General features: G+C 43.1%; 2 protein-coding genes across 7 annotated transcripts in view; both read left to right on the top strand.

The window, feature by feature from the left end:
• Positions 1-10107, top strand: part of MAP4K3 (mitogen-activated protein kinase kinase kinase kinase 3) — an 89557-nt gene extending 79450 nt beyond the window's left edge. For all 6 annotated transcript variants that reach the window (XM_089529023.1, XM_089529026.1, XM_089529021.1 and 3 more), the window contains 7 exons: positions 739-842; positions 1407-1578; positions 2288-2356; positions 2447-2539; positions 3544-3614; positions 4899-4954; positions 7949-10107. In XM_089529023.1, coding sequence (XP_089385149.1) covers positions 739-842; positions 1407-1578; positions 2288-2356; positions 2447-2539; positions 3544-3614; positions 4899-4954; positions 7949-8036 — 653 coding nt within the window. In that variant the 3' untranslated portion in view covers positions 8037-10107. The remainder of the gene's footprint in view (positions 1-738; positions 843-1406; positions 1579-2287; positions 2357-2446; positions 2540-3543; positions 3615-4898; positions 4955-7948) is intronic.
• Positions 10108-13495: 3388 nt separating this feature from the next.
• SOS1 (SOS Ras/Rac guanine nucleotide exchange factor 1) overlaps positions 13496-19739 on the top strand; it is an 81277-nt gene continuing 75033 nt past the window's right edge. Inside the window, exon 1 of the mRNA XM_089529015.1 lies at positions 13496-14063. Within this exon, the coding sequence (XP_089385141.1) occupies positions 13977-14063 (87 nt within the window). The 5' untranslated portion in view covers positions 13496-13976. The remainder of the gene's footprint in view (positions 14064-19739) is intronic.

Below are 19739 nucleotides of genomic sequence, written 5' to 3'. Positions count from 1 at the left end.
GGAGAAAAGAAGGTTAAGAGGTGATATGATAGCCCTGTTTAAATATTTGAAAGGATGTCATATTGAGGAGGGAGCAAGCTTGTTTTCTGCTGCTCCAGAGAACAGGACCCGGAACAATGGATGCAAGCTACAGGAAAAGAGATTCCACCTGAACATTAGGAGGAACTTCCTGACAGTAAGGGCTGTTCGGCAGTGGAATGCACTTCCTCGGAAGGTTATAGAGTCTCCTTCCTTGGAGGTCTTTAAACAGAGGCTGGATGGCCATCTGTCAGGGATGCTTTGATCTGGATTTCCTGCATGGCAGGGGGTTGGACTGGATGGCCCTAGTGGTCTCTTCCAACTCTACGATTCTATGATTCTATGATTCTAAGAAAAACCTATCACACAGGGTTTTCTTGGCAAGATTTGATCAGAAAGGGCTTGCCTTTGCCGCCTTCTTAATATGACAGTGTGAGACTTGCCCAAGGGCACCCAGTGGGATTCCATGCTTGAACAGGCATTCGAACCCTGGTCTCCAGATTCATAATCCAGTGCTGAAACCACTATGCCACGCTGTCCTTCTATCTTTCTATCTCCTAATATACAGGTGAGAACTATTGTATCTTCAAGGAAGAGTCACATTAATACAGCATAACACTTGTTGGACCAATCCTCTTACATTCTGTAGAACATAGTTCTACTTTGAATTTGTTTTATCCCGATATATTTCAAAATCTTGGTTGTTGTTTTTTTTTCCAGTGAGGAATCCTTACACAGGACATAAATATCTTTGTGGAGCACTACAGTCTAGCATTATTCTGTTGGAGTGGGTTGAACCAATGCAGAAATTCATGCTAATCAAGGTGAGTTTCCTTTCAAGACTTCCCTTAGCGGTCTAAGAATTTCACAAGCAATAAAAAAATATTTTTCAGGTTGCAGTAGCTGTCACCTTGAATTGTTTTCATATGTCTGCTGTTCTGTTGTTTCTATAGATTTGTCTGCTTATATTCCATTTCTTTTTCGCAGCTTTGGGTAGTCAGGTAAAATATAGCCTAACCCCAGTTGCCAGTTGGAACAGATGAGCTAGCTTGATAGACCTTTCTAAAAACCAACAATGAGATTCTTGGATCATCTTCTCAGGCAGTTCATCCCAGCCACACAGGGCCATAGTAGAAATTGCTGTAGTAACACTCCCTCATGAGCAAATTGGAAGCAAGATCTGAGCAACTAATTATAGGAGATTGAGGGACTCCTGCATGTTGATATTCAATCAGTGGGACATAACATAAACATTAATTTGACTAGTCCCATTCTTTCAAAGGGTCTGCTTTAGCTAGAACTAATACTTGGATTTAGCCAATAATGTTTAGCAGAGTTGTACAAACATTTCCATAATTTCTTTATGAATAATATTTTTCTTAATTTAGCATATAGATTTTCCTGTACCTTGTCCACTGAGGTTATTTGAAATGCTGGTAGTACCTGAACAGGAATTCCCTTTAGTTTGTGTTGGTGTGAGTAAAGGAAGAGACTTCAATCAGGTGGTGAAGTTTGAGACTGTCAACCCAAATTCTACCTCTTCATGGTTTACTGAAACAGGTTTGTATATTATTTGGATCACATTTCTTTATACAGTTAGCTGTCTTGTTTTCTTCTTCACATTTGAACCTAACCTTTCAAAATTGGAATTATAAAATCTTACTTTGTCTGTTATGCACTTTGAAGTAATATTGATTCTCTTACTTAGAGTCAAACTACATGTATTTTGGAATACTCATATCTAATCTATAAGGTTGATTCACACCTGGTTGTGGACCTCTCAGTGTAATATCTCTTCACAGGTGGCATTAAAGCTCTCTATGGTTTCATATTTGGTGATGTTCGTCTATGTAGGTCCAGTCACTAGATTTATCACATCCAAGGAACAATCCAAATATAGCTTTAGAAGATCCACAGTCATATTTCCTGGTCTTTTCTCAAAACGTTGAATAAAGCCAAAATGGACAATGTTGGGGGAATTGTTCAGATTGAGTCTGTGAGTGCAAGAAGATTTACTAACCCATTTATAAATAAAAACATTCAGTCTTCTGCTCAAATAGACACCACAAATTTCAGGAAGCCTTGGAGTGTTCAAACATACAGTACCATAGGCTGTATCATCATCATACATGCAATGGTTCTGGTAACAAAATTGCCCTAAAAGATTATTATACAAATAGAATTCATATTCAAATTAATATTTGAATTACAGCACCTGGCTTGTTACATATAGACATGAATGCCAAATAATATTGTTGTTTTATTGCAGATATTACACAGACAAATGTTGTACACGTAACACAGTTGGAGAGAGATACCATTTTAGTCTGCTTGGATTGTAAGTGTCTTATCTGACCTAGATGTACATATTTAAATAAAGGGCATGGTGTAAGAAACACTAAAAATATGTGGTGTTTGTTTTTTTCAGGCTGCATAAAAATAGTAAATTTGCAAGGCAGATTGAAATCTAGTCGGAAACTGTCTTCAGAACTCACCTTTGATTTCCAGATTGAGTCAATAGGTAAGTCAAATTGATTTTCACATCTCAGCTGTCTAAGAAACATCCAGAACTTGAAGGTCTTTAATAGCAGGCTACTCATGTTATGTACTCCTAAAGACAAATGTAATTTTAAAACCTCGCTAGGATAAATCAAACACTAACCTTCGCCATATTGGGGTCATTTAGAGGAATACAATGTTTTATGTATGTGGGATTATGCATGAAATAACAGGGCTAGCAGAAAAGGGTTTTTCATCACCTAGTCTTCCCTCTCCCCCCCCCCCCCCAACTTCACCCCAAATGTCATGTGGTCAAGGGAATCTTCTGAATGGAATGAGCAGTGGCATAAGAGGCTGAGGAGGCATGGAGAGGTTACTGGAGAATCAGCCAGAGGTTCACATGTGGGAGAAGGAGTGGAAGCTGCTGCTTTCACTTTTGGCCCAGAGGGCCTTTTCCACTGCTGCTGCAAAGCTATGGAATGACCTGCCGGGGGAGATCCGTCACATTTCCACTCTAACGACCTTTTAAAAGGCCGTCAAGATGGATCTCTTCCAGCAGGCTTTCCCAACCTAACTCCCCCCCCCCCCCCCGACTACAACTGTTGGTTGCGCCTTCCTCTTCCATCATACTCCTCTCCAGTTCGTAGCTGATTTTATAATGATAATGTTTCTATATTGCAATTTATGTTATATTGTTTTGGTTTTTGGTTTTAGGATTGGGATGGGTGGGGTTGAGAAGGGATTAATTTTTAATATTAGTTTGATGTGTGATGTATTATTTTACTGTTGTAACCCGCCCTGATTCTTCGTGAATGGGCAGGGTTATAACAACAACAACAATAATAATTGGCTAAACCACAGGGTCTTGTTACCACCTCAAACTATCTAAAGTACATCATTGATTTCTGTTGCAGTTAGGCACATTTACAGATTGCATTCTTGAGTTTCACTATAATGTGTATTCAGGTGTGTATAAAATACAAGTTAGGTACCAGTAAATAAATCAGCGTTATCTCTTCCTCTTAGTTTGTTTACAAGACAGTGTTTTGGCTTTCTGGAAGCATGGAATGCAGGGAAGAAGTTTTCGATCAAATGAGGTAAATCTTGCAATAAAAGCTAGTTTTATTGACTTGTCTTGAAAAATAAGCTTAAAGGCAATATTGTGTTTCTTAGTATTCATGCTATTTCATTCTTTAGAAAATTTTGCAGGACACAAAATCTTTTTTTTTTTCTTTTTTAAAATGGTGAGATGATAAAAACAATGAACTGGAAATTCTGCAGATCAAATCTCAGCTCATTAGTGCAGTGAAGTAACTAAGTAGCCTTACACAGTCTTTCAGTTTTAGAGTTAATTCTAGTTGTTAAGCCCATCTAGAACAAATTCATTGAATCAAAAAGGGTCTGTTTCACACAACACAATGATAGCATTTCTTTCCACTTTAACTGCCATGGCAATATCTTGAATTCTAAATACTCCTCCCAAAATACTGCCAGGATGCCACAGGATTGTGGTATTAATGTGGAACATAGTGTTGTGTAGTGTAAAAGCCCAAGAATTTTGGAAGTCTTTGTTGTGTGCCTTCAAATCTTTTTTGACTTAAGGCAAACCTATCATGAGGTTTTCTTGGCAATATCTGTTCAGAGGAGGTTTCCCATTGCCTTTCTCTGAGGCTGAGAGCATGTGACTAAGATAACTCCATGGTTGAGTGTGGATTCAAACCTTGATCTCCATAGTTGCTGCTCTGAGCTCAAACCACTACACCACACTGGCTCTCTTGGAAGTACACTTATAGAAGTACTATTGGTTTATTGAATGATCCTCACTCTAGTTGAGATTAACAGATGGATTTACAACTTTGAGTCCACGTCTGAAAAATGTAAAGATGCTAATGGAAACATACAGTATAGAGTGTAGTGTAAAGATCAGTGAATGATCAAAAATGCTCTCGGCATGTTTTATTTACTTACAGGACTTTTTCTGAAATATATATACATCTACAGCAAATATATATACATCTACTTTCTCTTAAATAGATATACACATCTAATGCAGTGGAGGGTTGCTGGACTCAACACCCAGCATTCCCCACCCTTGGTCTGGGGTGCTGCGAATTGCAGTCTAATAACATTTGCAAGGCCACATGATTCTCACACCTGATCTGGACAGAGAATGTAATTTTTTTAATGTTGCAAAATAAAATGATGGCTAAGGTTAATTTGAATGATGGCTAAGGCTAATTCATGAAGAATTTGTTTATATGTCATAGAGTGGGATAGAAATGTATATTTGTTTATAATTTCATTTAAAGATTTTAAAAACAACATGTTTTACTTAATAAATAAAATATAAAGTGATTCATACTATTTTTCTCTTCATGCAGATCACACAGGAAATTTCAGACAGTACAAGAATTTTCAGACTCCTTGGATCCGACAGGTATGATCAACCTCAGTCATAGTGTATTGAAACTCAAGTGTAACTGTTTTCTCCAAGAAGGAAGGAATAGTGTGGTTTAGCTAGGGTTGCCATAAGTGAGGACCTCCAAACCGGGACAAATGTAGGACAAATGCAGGACAACATTTTCAAATGTAGGACACATTTTTTTAAAAAAATGGAGGACACGCAAAAAAATTGAGGCTTTTTTAGAAATGTTAATATAAATGCATGTTTCTTAGGCATGATCAAAATGGAGGGCATTTTGACATTATTCATAGACAGATCACGGAAATGTACTTCCCTTTCTGGCCACCCCCCTCTCCCCATTCCAAACAGCACATTTGAGCATTGAACATGGCTTTATTTTAACATTGCCTCTTGCATATTTCAGAGGCTTATTCCACAACCAAACCCTTTGGTCAAGGGACTTTGGTTTTTCTTCATTTTGACTTGTTTTGTCTGTATTCCTCCCCACTAAATAAAGGAGACATGAAATGGAGTTAATGGGTACAAGTTGTAAAACAAAAAAGTCTTGTGAGACTCTGTAGGCAAGAGGTGCACCATGTTAAGAACTGCATTAAGCATGCTTAGGCTGCTGCCACACTGCTTTCACTCTCATCACTCCATCCTATGGAATCCTGGGATTTGTAGTTTGTTGTGGTGCCAAGGCTGGGCTTTGAAATCTCAGGCATAAGAGAGGCAAAAGGCTTGGGCTGCATCTACACTGGAGAAATAATCTGGTTTGAGACCACTTTAACTGTCTTGGCTGAATGCTATGGAATTCTGGGAATGGTGGTTTGTTCCAGCACCACAGCAGAATGGCAGTTAACCCCTGGAAAGCTCTCTGACCAAGGTGACCAATGCCCTCACCCCAAAATGTAGGGCACCCAAGCAAAAAAATGTAGGACATGGCCAAAAATAAAAGCTAAAAACACCCATGTAATTATAAATCCATGCTTCTTAGCCATGATCCAAATGGAGGACCTTTTGAAATTTGACAGAAGAGGACAAGTCCTGGAAAAGGAGGAGGATGCCTGGTCACCTTGTCTCTGGTCCAAAACACACTGCAGAAATAAAACAATGCTGGACTGAAATGGCCAGAGTTCCTCACCAAAGCTGCATCCACACTGAGGAAATAATCCAGTTCGAGAGTGACTTAACTGTCCTGGGTTAGTGCTGGGGAATGCTGGGAACTGTAGTACACTGTGGCCCCAGAGCTATCTCTGACAGGGAGTCCCATAACCCTCCAAATGTAGTTGAACTGCAGTGCCCAGAATTCCTCCCCAGGTGCATCCACACTGAGGAAATGGTCCAGTTTGAGACTGCTCAGTGCTGGGGAATCCTGGGAATTGTAGTCTATTGTGGCCTCAGAGCCATCACTGACAGAAGTCTCAATGTCTCCCAAACACTAGCATTCCCAAGATTCCCTAGCATTGAGTTAAAGCAGTCTCAAAGTGGGTTATTATTCCTGCAGTGTGTGAGAGAGATATAAAATCTAGGGACTGGATTCATTTGGAGGATCTCTGTGTCCAAAACACACTGCTTGGAGTGCCAGGGCTCAGTGCTATGGAATCCTGGGAATTGTAGTTTATTGTGACACCAGAGCTCTCTGACAGAGAAGGGCAAATGCCTCACAGACACCAGAATTCCAGAGCATTGAGCTTTGGCAGTTAAAGGGGTTTCAAAGTGCGGGGGGGGGGGGGAGAGAAAAGCCAGGGAGTGTGAATGAGCTCTGAGAGGAGGAGGAGAAGGAGGGAGGGAGGGAGGGAGCCAAGGGAAGTGGCCAGGACCATCCGGAGGAGCCCCTGCTTTTCCTCATCATCGCAGCCTCCTCTCTTCCACTGCCGACTGCTGGCAAGAGGCTCTGCCCCCAGGCAACGCCGCCTCTGTGGACCATTCAGCCTCCTTTTGTCAAAAGAGCTCTGGTGCCACAAGAAACTACAATTCCCAGAATCCCATAGCACTGAGCCATGGATGTTTAAGGGGGGTCAAACTATTTCTGCAGCCTTTTGCTACCCCAAAGCCCTCTATTATTTACCACCAAGGCAAAATCTCTTCCTTCACCAAGCCATTGAAAACCAACCCAAGTGGAGGGCTGATTGCTTCTTTCCCACTGGTCAGCTTTGAGAGAAATTTGCATACTACAAGTAAAGGTGTTTAGGGCCTCAAAAACGATCCTGTGATAAAGAATTACAAGAATACTGATGCGGTATACATTTAAAAGATGAGGCATTTAGACTCCCAGTGAAACATGAACGATTTATGGCCTTTTTTTTTTCCTCACTGTAACCTGGAAAGTAAGGCCTCTTGCAGGGTATATATACCAAGTGGGCTGGCAATAGCTCTGAGTGGCAGATGTCTTGAAGACCTGCTCTCTAGGCTAAGCCAGGCAGGGAGGCGGGGAGGGTGGCACACAGCCATGGGGAGGGGTGGAGCTGCCTCCAGTGCCTTGCTGGGGGGGGGGGGAGGTCCCGGGGGAGGGGCTAAACCAGGGCAGGACTGTGTGGCCCTGCCCCAAACTGGGAAAGTCCCGCCCCAGGCGGGATATGGCAACCCTAGGTTTAGCTCACCACTAAACTCAGGACCAGCAATACTGGTTAGCATAATAGAAGAACCGCGGGACGATCTGCCACCAGTCACTTGTCTGCTATTTCCCAGGGGCAGCAGTGAAGATTGAGTCTGATAGATCCAGTCACTGAGAGTGTTATTTAGCAAGAGAGGGCAGACAGTAACTGTGACTGCTGATCTTTGTTTTTATCAATAGTCTCTCACTCAGCTGGACCAGTGAATTAATAGCAGTAGAAACATCCGTTCTCATTCCAAGTTATGATTTGGATAAAGAAGCATAACCAGCAGTATTGAGCAGGACCCTTCTTTAGAGTAGCAAAGTGCAGCCCTCACAATTTGAAGCTTGCCTTTCCTTTGCCATAAATACATCAAGTTGGCTTGATATATTTGCCATTATTTTTATACTGTGCTTATTTTCCCTCCCAGAGTTGTGGTACTGGAGAGTAGGCCTACAGATAACCCTACGGCCAACAGCAACTTATACATCTTAGCAGGTCATGAAAACAGTTACTGAGAGGCAGCATGCATGGCGATTTAATTCTGAAAAGAGAACACTACTGCTTCAACACTTATGGATGGCTGAAATTGCACAAAAGCTGCAGTACCCCAACTTCATTTACTTTGTAATTTATTGTGGTGTGTGAGTGAATGAGTGCAAGAATGCTTGCCTGAATGATATGGACATATTTAGCACATTTATACCACATAAGTGCTTGGTTCACCATTATGTAATCTTTGTACATATATGCAGTATTTTTCCGTTCAAATGGAGGCATCCCTTGATTTTTTTTGTAGATAGTGGTCAAAATGTCTTATTTGTACAGATAGCTGAAGACATGAAATTGCTTTTGGGGTACTGTTGTAAGGACACTTTTTTAAAAAAAATTGGATGCTAGCGATAAAAACAGTGCATTTAAATAACACTATTGTATTTTATTATGTAATTTACTAATACAAATAAATCTTACCTTTTAGACATTGTAACCAAGGCTGTAATCCTGTTACAATCATGTTTTTAATTTTATGCAAGTACACTGGTGTTTGGTTGCACAAAGTATTAATATGTGATGTATTTAGTCACAAAAGTAAGCTGTGACTTTGTAGATATGATTTGGGTGTTTTAGTTTATTTGGATAGTTTTCTTTGTGAAACTAGCCAGTTGAACACCTGTATTTTTATATTTAAGGAAAATTCTCTAATTATTTTCTGCACTTGGGGAAGAAAGTAAATATTTTGAATGGGAATAAATCCCAAATAGTGGTACCTTGGCATAATTATAAATGTATACAATGATTAAATAAGGATTATTTTGATTTTTTTGTTATTCAGTGCCACCCACATCATGCAAAAATTATAGCATTCCACATTGTGGAAGTTGTTGCAATATTTGGAGCTAGATCCAGGTATCCACATACAGTGGGCCCTTGGTATCTGCTGGGGTTTGGTTCCATGATTCCCTGTGGATGCTCAAGTCCCATTCTATACAATGACTTTGTAAAATGTATCTCTTATATTAAATGGCAAAATCAAAGTTTGAAATTTGAAATATTTTGAAGCCATGGATGCAGAATCTACAGATACGGAGAGCTGACTGTACTTCACAGATATTAATTAGCATTCACATTAAGACAAAGATACACGTTTCTCTCAAGTAAAACTGGATGTCCTACTTGGCAGGACAGGTGTAGCATCCCTAGTTCATTACCATTATGCCCATGTTGATCTGCATAGCCCTTTTGCCAATTGTCATAAGATAAGTGTGCACACGCTAGGATTCCATAGTGGTTTTCACTTGCAAATAACAGAGTGGTGAATCTGTACTTCTTTTCTTTAAGTAGTAGGAACTTCATTGGACAGTGATTTCGAAGCTATATTCCAAGCAACCCTGGATACCTCAGAGGCATAGATGTGGGCTTTTCAGTAATAATAAAAATGCTCCTAAAAGAGAGCATACTTATCCCTACTTGCCATGAGCATCATTGAGGAGTGGGAAGAATAGGGTGAGATCTTACTCAGTTCACATAGAGAGTAAAGCTCAAACAAGCATAGCCCATGTGAACTGTGTACCTGAGAATCCTATGCAATATGCAGGGGTTTATCATTAGACAGATTAATTTCTCTAAGGCAAGAAGCTTAATAATCACTGCCATATGGGGATGAACCCACAGAACAGCTGTTCTTCATATGAAAGGGAGTTGCCATTAACACAGTGATTAATTAATTGTCTTAATTTGGCCCATTCGGTTTTTCAGTGTTTGGCCTTATGCTGTTTTTTCACATGTTCCTTTTAATGTCTTAATGCCTAGCCAAAATTGTTTAGTTGCTACCTCACACAAACAATTTACATGATTACTACACATCACAGGAATTTTTAATTTTGAGCAAAATAATTTTTGATGCAGTAATGTAAATGCCAAGTTTTGGGGGAAATGCACATATTGGCTTTTTTGTATATATTCTTTATACTGTGATATATACTAAGAATAACTACATTAAAAGTGATTTATGGTCTGTATTGATGTTGTTGGTAATGCTTTTGAATATTTCCTGATGTATATATTGTAAAATAAACTTTTTTAAACATGTTTGTTGTACATCTGGATTGCCATCTGCACTCATTTTCTGAAGAATTTAAGCATTTGAAGATTGGGGAAAAGTAACTAAAATAATAGAATTGTAGACTAAGGGCCATCTAACCAATCCACTGCCAATATTGGCATCCACACCTAAAGCAGCCTTGACACATGGATATACAACTCTGTTAAAAAAAACTCCAACAGAGAAAAGCGCACCACCTTCTGAGATACTACATTCCATCCTTGAATAGTTAAAACTTCTTTTTTTGTAATCTGAGTTGCTTGTTTTGGGTGCTACTCTGGAGCAGAAAAAAGAAAGCTTCCCTCCATCATAAGAGCCCTATCTGGTGTAAAGACATTCTCTTGCTACGATGACCCAGAATTCCTCACTAGCTTGTTAGGGATGGACTAACTTTAAGGTAAAGGTAAAGGTAAAGGCTTTCTCTTTGACAAGGCTGTCGAGGGGTTGGTGTTCATCTCTGTTACTAAGGAGCCCTGGTGGCGCAGTGGTTAAATGCCTGTACTGCAGCCATTCACTCGAAACCACAAGGTTGCGAGTTCAAGACCAGCAAAAGGGCCCAAGCTCGACTCAGGCTTGCATCCTTCCGAGGTCGCTAAAATGAGTACCCAGACTGTTGGGGGCAAATTAGCTTACTTGCTAATTAGCTTACTTGCTGTTCACCGCTATGATCTTTGGAATAGCGGTATATAAAAAAATAAACAAATTAAGCCAAAGAGCCAGTGTTGTCAAAGACAACTCTGATCATATGGCCAGCATGACTGCACCAAATGCTTTTAATCTCCCACCAAAGGGGTACCTATCTATCTATTTGCACCTTTACATGCGTTCAGACTGCTAGGTTGGCAGAAATGGACTACTATAGCTGACTTCAGCACCACATCTTCTGTAGGTGGTGTGTTAGTTATCTACACTGACTCCCTATTCTCTTCTGAATTAGGGAGTCATAGATAAGAGGCTTGGCATGGCTGCATACATCCCTCTTCATTTCTAATCGCTCCTATTCCCACTACTACACAGAAAATCAAAATATATTTCTGGCTGAATGAGACTATGTGTGAAAGGGATCTTGGAAACCTAGTAGACCACAAGTCCTTTGATGGTGCTACAAGATCTCTCTCTACATACTGATTCTAATAATAATAATAATAATAATATGTTTTATTTATAGACCGCTATTCCGCGATGATCATAGCGGTGTACAGACTCACACAGCTATATCTTTGATATATATACTCATCTCCCCATATTTGCAGCTTTGATATTTGTGGATTTGATTATTTACAGATTTTATTAATATGTCCTCCAGGAATATTTAAGTCCTCCAGCGAAACTGTATGATCAACTTTTAACTAAAAGTTGCACTGAAAGACCTAGAGATTCCTGTAGAGAATACTCTACTAGGCATTTGTAGCTCCTCTAGTGCAGTTCTATGGTCAGTATATGTTGGACGTTGACCACAAAGTTGCGTTGGAGGACCTAGAGATGCCTAGAGAGGTGTTCTCTCAGGTAAAAACGCGGTGCTTTTGTTGTTTGTTTTTCTATATTCACGGGGGTCTTGTGCCCCTAACACTAGCGAATACACACGCATAGAATCAGAGTTGAATCAAGGATGGTAAGAGGTTTGGGGAACAAAACATGCAAAAAGGTTGAAGGAGCTGGGCTTGTTCAACTTGGTGAAAAGAATCATAGAATTGTAGAATTGGAAGAGACCTCAAGGACCACCCATTCTGCCATGCAGGAACTCTCAATCAAAGCACTCCTGACAGATGGCCATTCAACCACTGTTTAAAGACCTCCAAAGAAGGAGAATCCATTACACTCTGAGGAAGGAGTGTGTTCCACTGTCAAAAAGCTCAGGAAGTTCCTCCTAATGTTGAGGTAGAATCCATTATTCTGTGTTCTATTCTTTGGAGCAGCAGAAAACAAGCTTGCTCCCTCCTCAATAAGAGACCCCTTCAAGTATTTAAACAGGGCTATCATATCAGCTCTTAACCTTCTCTTCTCCAGGCTAAACATCCCCAGCTCCTCATAGGGCATGGTTTCCAGACCCTTCACCATTTTAGTCGCCCTCCTTTGGATACGCTCCAGTTTCTCAATGTCCTCCTTAAATTGTGATGCCCAGAACTGGACATAATATTCCAGGTGGGATCTGACCAGAGCAGAATAGTCCTTTCATACAAGGATTTATATTAATGCTTTTTAAAAATTATTAATATTTTTGGCTTTTAGTTGGTTATGCCCTCTCATTTTTCTTGAATGTCCTACATTGTGGGGAGGGGTGTACATTTTTATCCTACATTGGTCCTACATTTTGGCCTAAATTCTACAATTTTCTCCATGTTGTCCCTTCTGGTGGTAATGGCAACCCTATTTGTGACTGACAAAAAGCAGGAAGAAATTGGCAGCATGAGCTTTCATAGACTTCAGTAGACTGAAGTATATATGTATATATGAATAATCAATTTAAAAACTACTCTCTTGTTTTCTTTTGAACTTCTAAGCCAGTAAAACCGCCAGTCCTCCGGGCCACAGGGGGCGCTATAGCAAGGTTTCCTTCCTCCTCTTGCCTTCTCTGCCTCGCCTTGTTTCCAATAATAAAAACCCAGGGAGAGGTCCTCAAAACCCGAATGCATCTGAGGAAGTAGACTGAAGCCTAGGAAAGCTCATGCTGCCAACCTCTTTCTTTCAGTTAGTGTCAAAGGTGCTACAAGGCCTCTCTATATATTGGGACTTAAGGGATCCCCAAACTGTGCCCTTTAGGAGATTTTTTTGGACCTCATCTCCCAGCAGCCTCAGCCACATTGGTCAATAGTCCGGCATTCTGGGAGATGAAGTCCAAAATCCCTTGGAGACCATAGTTTGCGGACCACTGTACGGTTTTGGGTTTTTTGGACTTTAACTCCCAGAAGCCCCAAACAGTTGGGCCAATGGCCAGGAATTGTGGGAGTTGTAGTGAAAACTATATGTGGAAAGGATCACCGCTTCGGTTATCCATTAGCAATCCTGAACTGAGTGGAGGAGGAGAAAGGAAAGAAAATCATCTGTGGAAAGAGTCACCGCTTCGGCTTTCGATTAGTAGTCCTGGACTGAGGGGAGGAGGAGGAAAAAGAAAGGGGAAAAAGGGGGGTAGGTGGGGTTTAATTTCTGTTAATTTCCGGTCAGGAGCGGAAGTGGGAGGGAGGAGCCAAGGAAGGCGGGGCGAGAGGACTTCCAAAGGAAAAGGGGGCTAAGGAAGGTAGAAGGGAGGGGAAAAGGAGAGCGACGCCACTGCGCATGCTCCCTCAGTTTTGATCCGACTGCGCATGCTCCCCGGCCTTTTTTTTTGAGCCCATTGCGCATGCTCTCTCGACGTTTGCGCCCACTGCGCAGGCGCCGGCGGTTATAACCGTCAGGGCAAGGGGGAAGGAAGAAGCCCAGAGAGAGTGTGAAGCCGCGCTCGCGACGCGGCCCTTCCTTCAGCCGCCGTCACTCGGCGCCCCTATCTTTGCCCTCAGCCCCGTCAGGATGCGCGGGCGCCGCGGCTTCTCCTCCCAGGCAGGCCCCGGCGCTGAGTGAGGAGGCGAGGCCGGGCCGGGCGGCGGCGGCGGCGAGGAGCGACCGAGGGAGGGATGTTGCCGCCGCCGCCGCCCCCCCGCGACGCTGGGCCTTGCCAACGCTGCCGCCCGCCTCGGCGGCTCCCCCTCCAGTCGCTGCCCTCCTCCGGTTCCGGGTGTCGCCCGCCACAGCCGCCTCCCCTCCGGCCCCAGGGACAGCGCCGAGCGCGACGCCCGCGACGAAGGCGACGCCGGCCCCAGCAGTGACGCCCGCCGCCGCTTCTCCGCCGCCGCCGCCGAGGGCCCGGGAGGGAGCCGCCAGGATGCAGGCGCCGCCGCTGCAGTACGACTTCTTCAGCGAGGAGAACGCGCCCAAGTGGAGGGGCCTCCTGGTGCCCGCCTTGAAGAAGGTGAGGGAGAGGGAGAGGGAGGCCTCCCTCCAGAAGGCACTGCAGACGCAGAGCGCTTTAGCTGCCCGGGCTCAGCGCTGGCGGTCACAAGCACCACAGTTCCCTGCGTTGAGCCAAGGCAGCTCAGGCGGTCTCTTTCCTTGAGCTGCGGGGGAGGGAGACTCAGGGCGCCCGGCGTCCTCCTTCTCCAGCCGTTTTGAGCAGGACTGAGAGGCAGCCACTCGCCTCTCTCTGAAGTGCTGTTCTTTCCTGGTCTGTAGCTTTTGCTTTTGGCCCGCTATGCCTTTCCAGGAGGGAAGCACAGTCAGGCTGCCCAGACACAGGCCTCTTTCCCCCTTTCAGTCTTCTGCTCCCGAAACATCCTCCGTTTTAAGCATCGCTAACAAGCACATTCAGGGAGACCAGGTGTCCTCCTTTTCTAGGACATGCCCTACATTTCAACTTGGCCAGGAAGAATTCTCAACTTTCCTCCATTTTGAGCAGTACTAAGCAGCATGAATTTGCATTTATATTAGCGCTTTTATCCTTTATTTGGTAAGGGCCTACATTTTTCTCAAACGCCTGCATTGTAGGGTGCCTTGTCCTCCTTAGTGGTTTGTACATCTGGTCTCACCCTGGTGGGGTGGAGGGCAGTATTGTTGTTAGCTGCCCATGGCACATAGAGACCTTCATAAGCATCATCATAGAAGAGTTAGAAGGGACCCCAAGGACCATCCAGTCTAACCCCATTCTGCCATGCAGGAACTCTCGGTCAAAGCATCCCCGACAGATGGCCATCCAGCCTCTGCTTAAAGACCTCCAAAGAAGGAGACTCCACTACTCTCCGAGGAAGGAGTGTGTTCCACTGTCGAACAGCCCTCACTGTCAATTAGTTCCTCCTGATGTTGAGGTGGAATCTCTTTTCCTGTAGCTTCTAGGTCCATTGCTTTGGGTCCTATTCTCTGAAGCAGCACAAAACAACAACAGTAACGTTCATTCCTTACCCACCTCTCTCTTCGAGGCGGAGAAAAACAACAGTTAACAAGCAAATACCACCTAAAACAAATCAGTTAAAACACACATCAGTTTCAAAGGACAAATAAGATATTACAAATATTAAAACAATCCACATTTAAAATTAATTCTTTAAATAAAATTCACAATTTAAAAATAATCTGAATAAGCCTGCTGGAAGAGACTGGTCTTTAATGTTCTTTTAAATTTAGACCACATATCCAACTGTTGAATCTCTTCCAGCAGCTCATTCCACAGCCTAGGGGCAGCTGAAGAGTTGTTGTTGTTGTTGTTGTTGTTATTATTATGTTTACTGTATATACTCATGTATAAGTCTAGAAATTTTAATCAAAAATTGACCCCCAAAAACTGAGTCAACGTATCCACAGGTCAGTGTAAGTACTGTACTTTAACCCTATATGAACCATGCCCTGACGAAAGGCAAGAGTGTCATCAATCCTGGAAGCACTGACCCTCCTCTCCTCTGCTCTCTCATCCAGCCAGCCTTTAGGCTGAGCATAAACAGTTATGCCTGCTGGAGTTTTGTAAATTCTTTGGCATTTTTTTCCTTTACTTCACCCTTTAGATTCAATCTTTGCTACATGTTCCTAAGTTTTATCCTCGACTTATCCATGGGTCATATCAAAATCCATAATTTTGGTCCCCAAACCTGCTCTCGATTTAAACATGAGGTTGACTTGTAGTTGCGTATATACGGTATTTATATCCTGCCTTCCTCCCAGAGCAGAGATTCAAGGTGGAAGAAAAAGTCCTTTGGCTGACAGTTGCCAAGCTAGCCCTGGCTGAATGGAGTAAAGGTATGCCAGAAGACCTGAGTGTATGGGAGCAGGTGATCCTGTAGGTAACCTGGACTCAAACCATGTAGAGCTTTAAAGATAATAACCAACATTTTGTACCTTGTCCAGAAATGAATTGGCAGCCAGTGGAGCGATTTTAATATTGGTTAAATGAGGTTAGTGGGGTCACTCCTTGATGTCCCACTAACTTCAGTGTCCCAGTAACCAATATGGCTATCATGTTTTGAACTAGCTAAAGTTTCCTTGTGGATGAACTAACAAACTAGGGGGAAATTATATAGGTACCAAATGTAATGTAAAAAACTGAACAAAAGATAACTGGAGAACATAGAGAATAACCACAAATAATATAATGAACTGAAAGTGCACTAATCAAAGGATAACACCTAAATGAGACTATGTGAGAAAGGGATCTGGGAGTCCAAGTAGACCACAAGTTGAACACAAGTCAACAGTGCGATGCGGCAGCTAAAAAGGCCAATGCAATTTTAGGCTGCATCATTAGAAGTATAGTGTCTAGATCAAGGGAAGTAATAGTGCCACTCTATTCTGCTTTGGTCAGGCCCCACCTGGAATACTGTGTCCAGTTCTGGGCACCACAATTCAAAAAGGACATTGAGAAACTGGAGTGTGTCCAAAGGAAGGCGACTAAAATGGTGAAGGGTCTGGAAACCATGCCCTATGAGGAATGACTCAGGGAGCTGGGGATGTTTAGCCTGGAGAAGAGAAGGTTAAGAGGTGATATGATAGCCCTGTTTAAATACTTGAAGGGATGTCATATTGAGGAGGGAGCAAGCTTGTTTTCTGCTGCTCCAGAGAATAGGACCCAGAGCAATAATAATAATAATAATAATAATAAATAATATTTATTTGTATACCGCCCCCTGGCAAACCAATCCGGGCAGTTAACAACAGTGAAATATAAAATATGACAATTAAAAACACTTTATCCCTCCCCCCCTTAAGACAATATTAAACAGTCTAACATATTAAAAACACAATATCAATTCATAAAAACAACAGTTAAAAACTAAAACCCTGATATCCCTCTGTTGATCCTCAACCATCACTAAGATGGGGCCACGGGAGGAATGAGGGAATCAGGGAACCTGGGCCGGGATGGTTAGTCTGGAAAGGCCTGCCGGAAGAGATCCGTCTTGACCGCCTTTTTAAAGCTGTCTAATGATGTTATCTGGCGGATCTCATTCGGCAGGTCGTTCCAGAGTTTGGGGGCGACAGCAGAGAACGCCCTCTGGGAGGTCGCCGCAAGCCTAGATTTTAAAGGCTGCAGTAAGTTCCTCCCAGAGGACCGGAGAGCGCGGGGAGGATTGTGCGGGAGGAGGCGGTCCCTGAGATAGCTTGGACCCAAGCCATTTAGGGCTTTAAAGGTGATAACCAACACCTTGTACTGGGCCCGGAAGCTTATAGGCAGCCAGTGGAGAGACCTCAAAACCGGAGTAATGTGGTCCCTCCTAGATGTTCCTGAAACAAGCCTGGCTGCCATATTTTGAACCAGCTATAATTTCCGAGTCAAGCACAGGGGTAGCCCCATGTAGAGTGCATTACAGAAGTCAAGGCGTGAGGTTACCAGCACGTGCACAACCGTCTCGAGATCCCTTACTTCCAGAAAAGGGCGCAGCTGGCGTATCAGCCGAAGCTGATAACAGGCACTCCTGACCGTCGCATTTACCTGATTTGTCATCAGGAGCGACGAGTCAAGGAGCACCCCCAGACTGCGAACACAGTCGCTGGAGGAGAGTGTGACCCCATCCAGGACTGGAGGTTGCAACCCAATTCTTGGTTTCGGGGCCGCTACCATGAGCACCTCCGTCTTGTCTGGATTCAGTTTCAATCTGTTTTTCCTCATCCAGCCCATTACCGCCTGAAGACATTCATTGAGAGAAGAGATGCCATCGGAATTCGAGGCCGACGAACGAGATACGGAGAAATAGATTTGGGTGTCATCAGCGTACTGATAACACCCAGCACCATAACTCCGTATTATCTCACCCAGCGGCTTCATATAGATGTTAAATAACATCGGGGACAAAATAGCCCCCTGAGGAACCCCACAAGTGAGGTACCTCTTACTGGAGCTACAGTCCCCGAGTAGCACCCTCTGAGACCTGCCCGAGAGGAAGGACCGGAACCACTGCAAAGCAGTGCCCCCGATACCTAACCCCCTCAGGCGGTCCAAGAGGATGCCGTGATCTATAGTATCAAAAGCCGCTGAGAGGTCTAAGAGCACCAACAGGGTCACACTCCCCCTGTCAATGCTCAAACGCAGATCGTCGGTCAAGGCAACCATGGCAGTCTCAACCCCAAAGCCTGTCCTAAAGCCAGTTTGAAATGGGTCTAGATAATCGGTTTCATCCAAGACAGCTTGGAGCTGAAGGGCAACCGCCCTCTCGATCACCTTGCTCAAAAATGGCAGCAATGACACTGGCCTATAATTCCTCATATCCAGGGGGTCTAGGGAAGGTTTTTTCAGGAGTGGCCTAACCGCCGCTTCCTTTAAACAAGATGGAACATGTCCTTCCCTGAAGGATGCACCGATGATATCCGTGAGGAATCTCATCAATGCATCCCCCCCTGGACGGCCAGCCATGATGGGCAAGGGTCAAGAGGGCAAGTTGTCTTCCTCACCTTACCAAGCAGCTTGTCCACGTCATCAGTACTCACAGATTGGAGCTGATCCAGTATGACTACATATGACTGCAAGCTCCAGGAAAAGAGATTCCAACTCAACATTAGGAGGAACTTCCTGACAGTAAGGGCTGTTCAACAGTGGAACACACTCCCTTGGAGTGTAGTGGAGTCTCCCTCCTTGGAGGTCTTTTAAGCAGAGGCTGGATGGCCATCTGTCGGAGATGCTTTGATTGAGATTTCCTGCATGGCAGGGGTTGGACTGGATGGCCCTTGTGGTCTCTTCTAACTCTATGATTCTAACATGAAAGTAACTAACAATTATATACTCATATACAGAAAGTAGCAAACATTATTATGCAAAATTAACTTAACTGACAAACAGTGCTTACTGTAACAGTACTTGACTGTTGCTAAAATACAATTAGCCCTCTATCCGCAGATTTTTTTTATCCATGGATTTATGCATCCACAGTTTGAAAATAATTTTTGAAAGTATAAATTCCAAAAAGCAAACATTCATTTTGCTGTTTTATCTAAGGGACACCATCTTACTCTACCACTGGGACTTTAGCATCCACAGATTTGGTTATCCACAGAGGGTCCTGAAACCATACCCCAGCGGATACCAAGGGCCCACTGTACTAAATGGAAGTCCATGAAAGGAATTATCTCTATCATACCAACTTTAAATCTTGTATCCTCTGTTAAACACTACATCACTTCTTTAAATGTCAAGCTGTAGTACTAGAATAATGTGGATGAGACAACTCCAAGACCCCTATCCTCCACTATTCTGCTTAGGGCCTGCAAATTCATAGCTGTAACTTCCTAATCTGACATGCAGTCTTCCTCTCTTTCTACGTCCCTCCACCTTTCCTAACATGGTTGTCTTTTCCAGTGAGTGGCTTTTCGTGATGTGATCAAAGTACAACAGCCTCAGTTTGATCATCCTACAGACAATCTACATAATTTTAAAGATTGAAACAGTCGTCCCTCCGGATTCACTAATTACCCCTTTGCGGTTTTGAATTTCCGTGGATGGGAAGCCAGGAGGGATAAAATGGTGCACATGCGGTGCCACATGCACGGCCATTAACAATAATGGGGCTCCAATATTTGCATTTTTCCGATTGCAGGGGGTGCTATGAAGTGTAACAACATGGGTAAAGGCCATAGTATTTGTCCGTACATTAGGGAACATGTGTACTATGAATAC

The sequence above is a fragment of the Sceloporus occidentalis genome, unplaced genomic scaffold (genome assembly GCF_023333645.1).
Source record: "Sceloporus occidentalis isolate IW3139 unplaced genomic scaffold, rSceOcc1.0.p SCAF_6, whole genome shotgun sequence".
Taxonomy (NCBI): Eukaryota; Metazoa; Chordata; class Lepidosauria; order Squamata; family Phrynosomatidae; genus Sceloporus; species Sceloporus occidentalis.
This window is presented reverse-complemented; position numbering and strand designations above follow the sequence as displayed.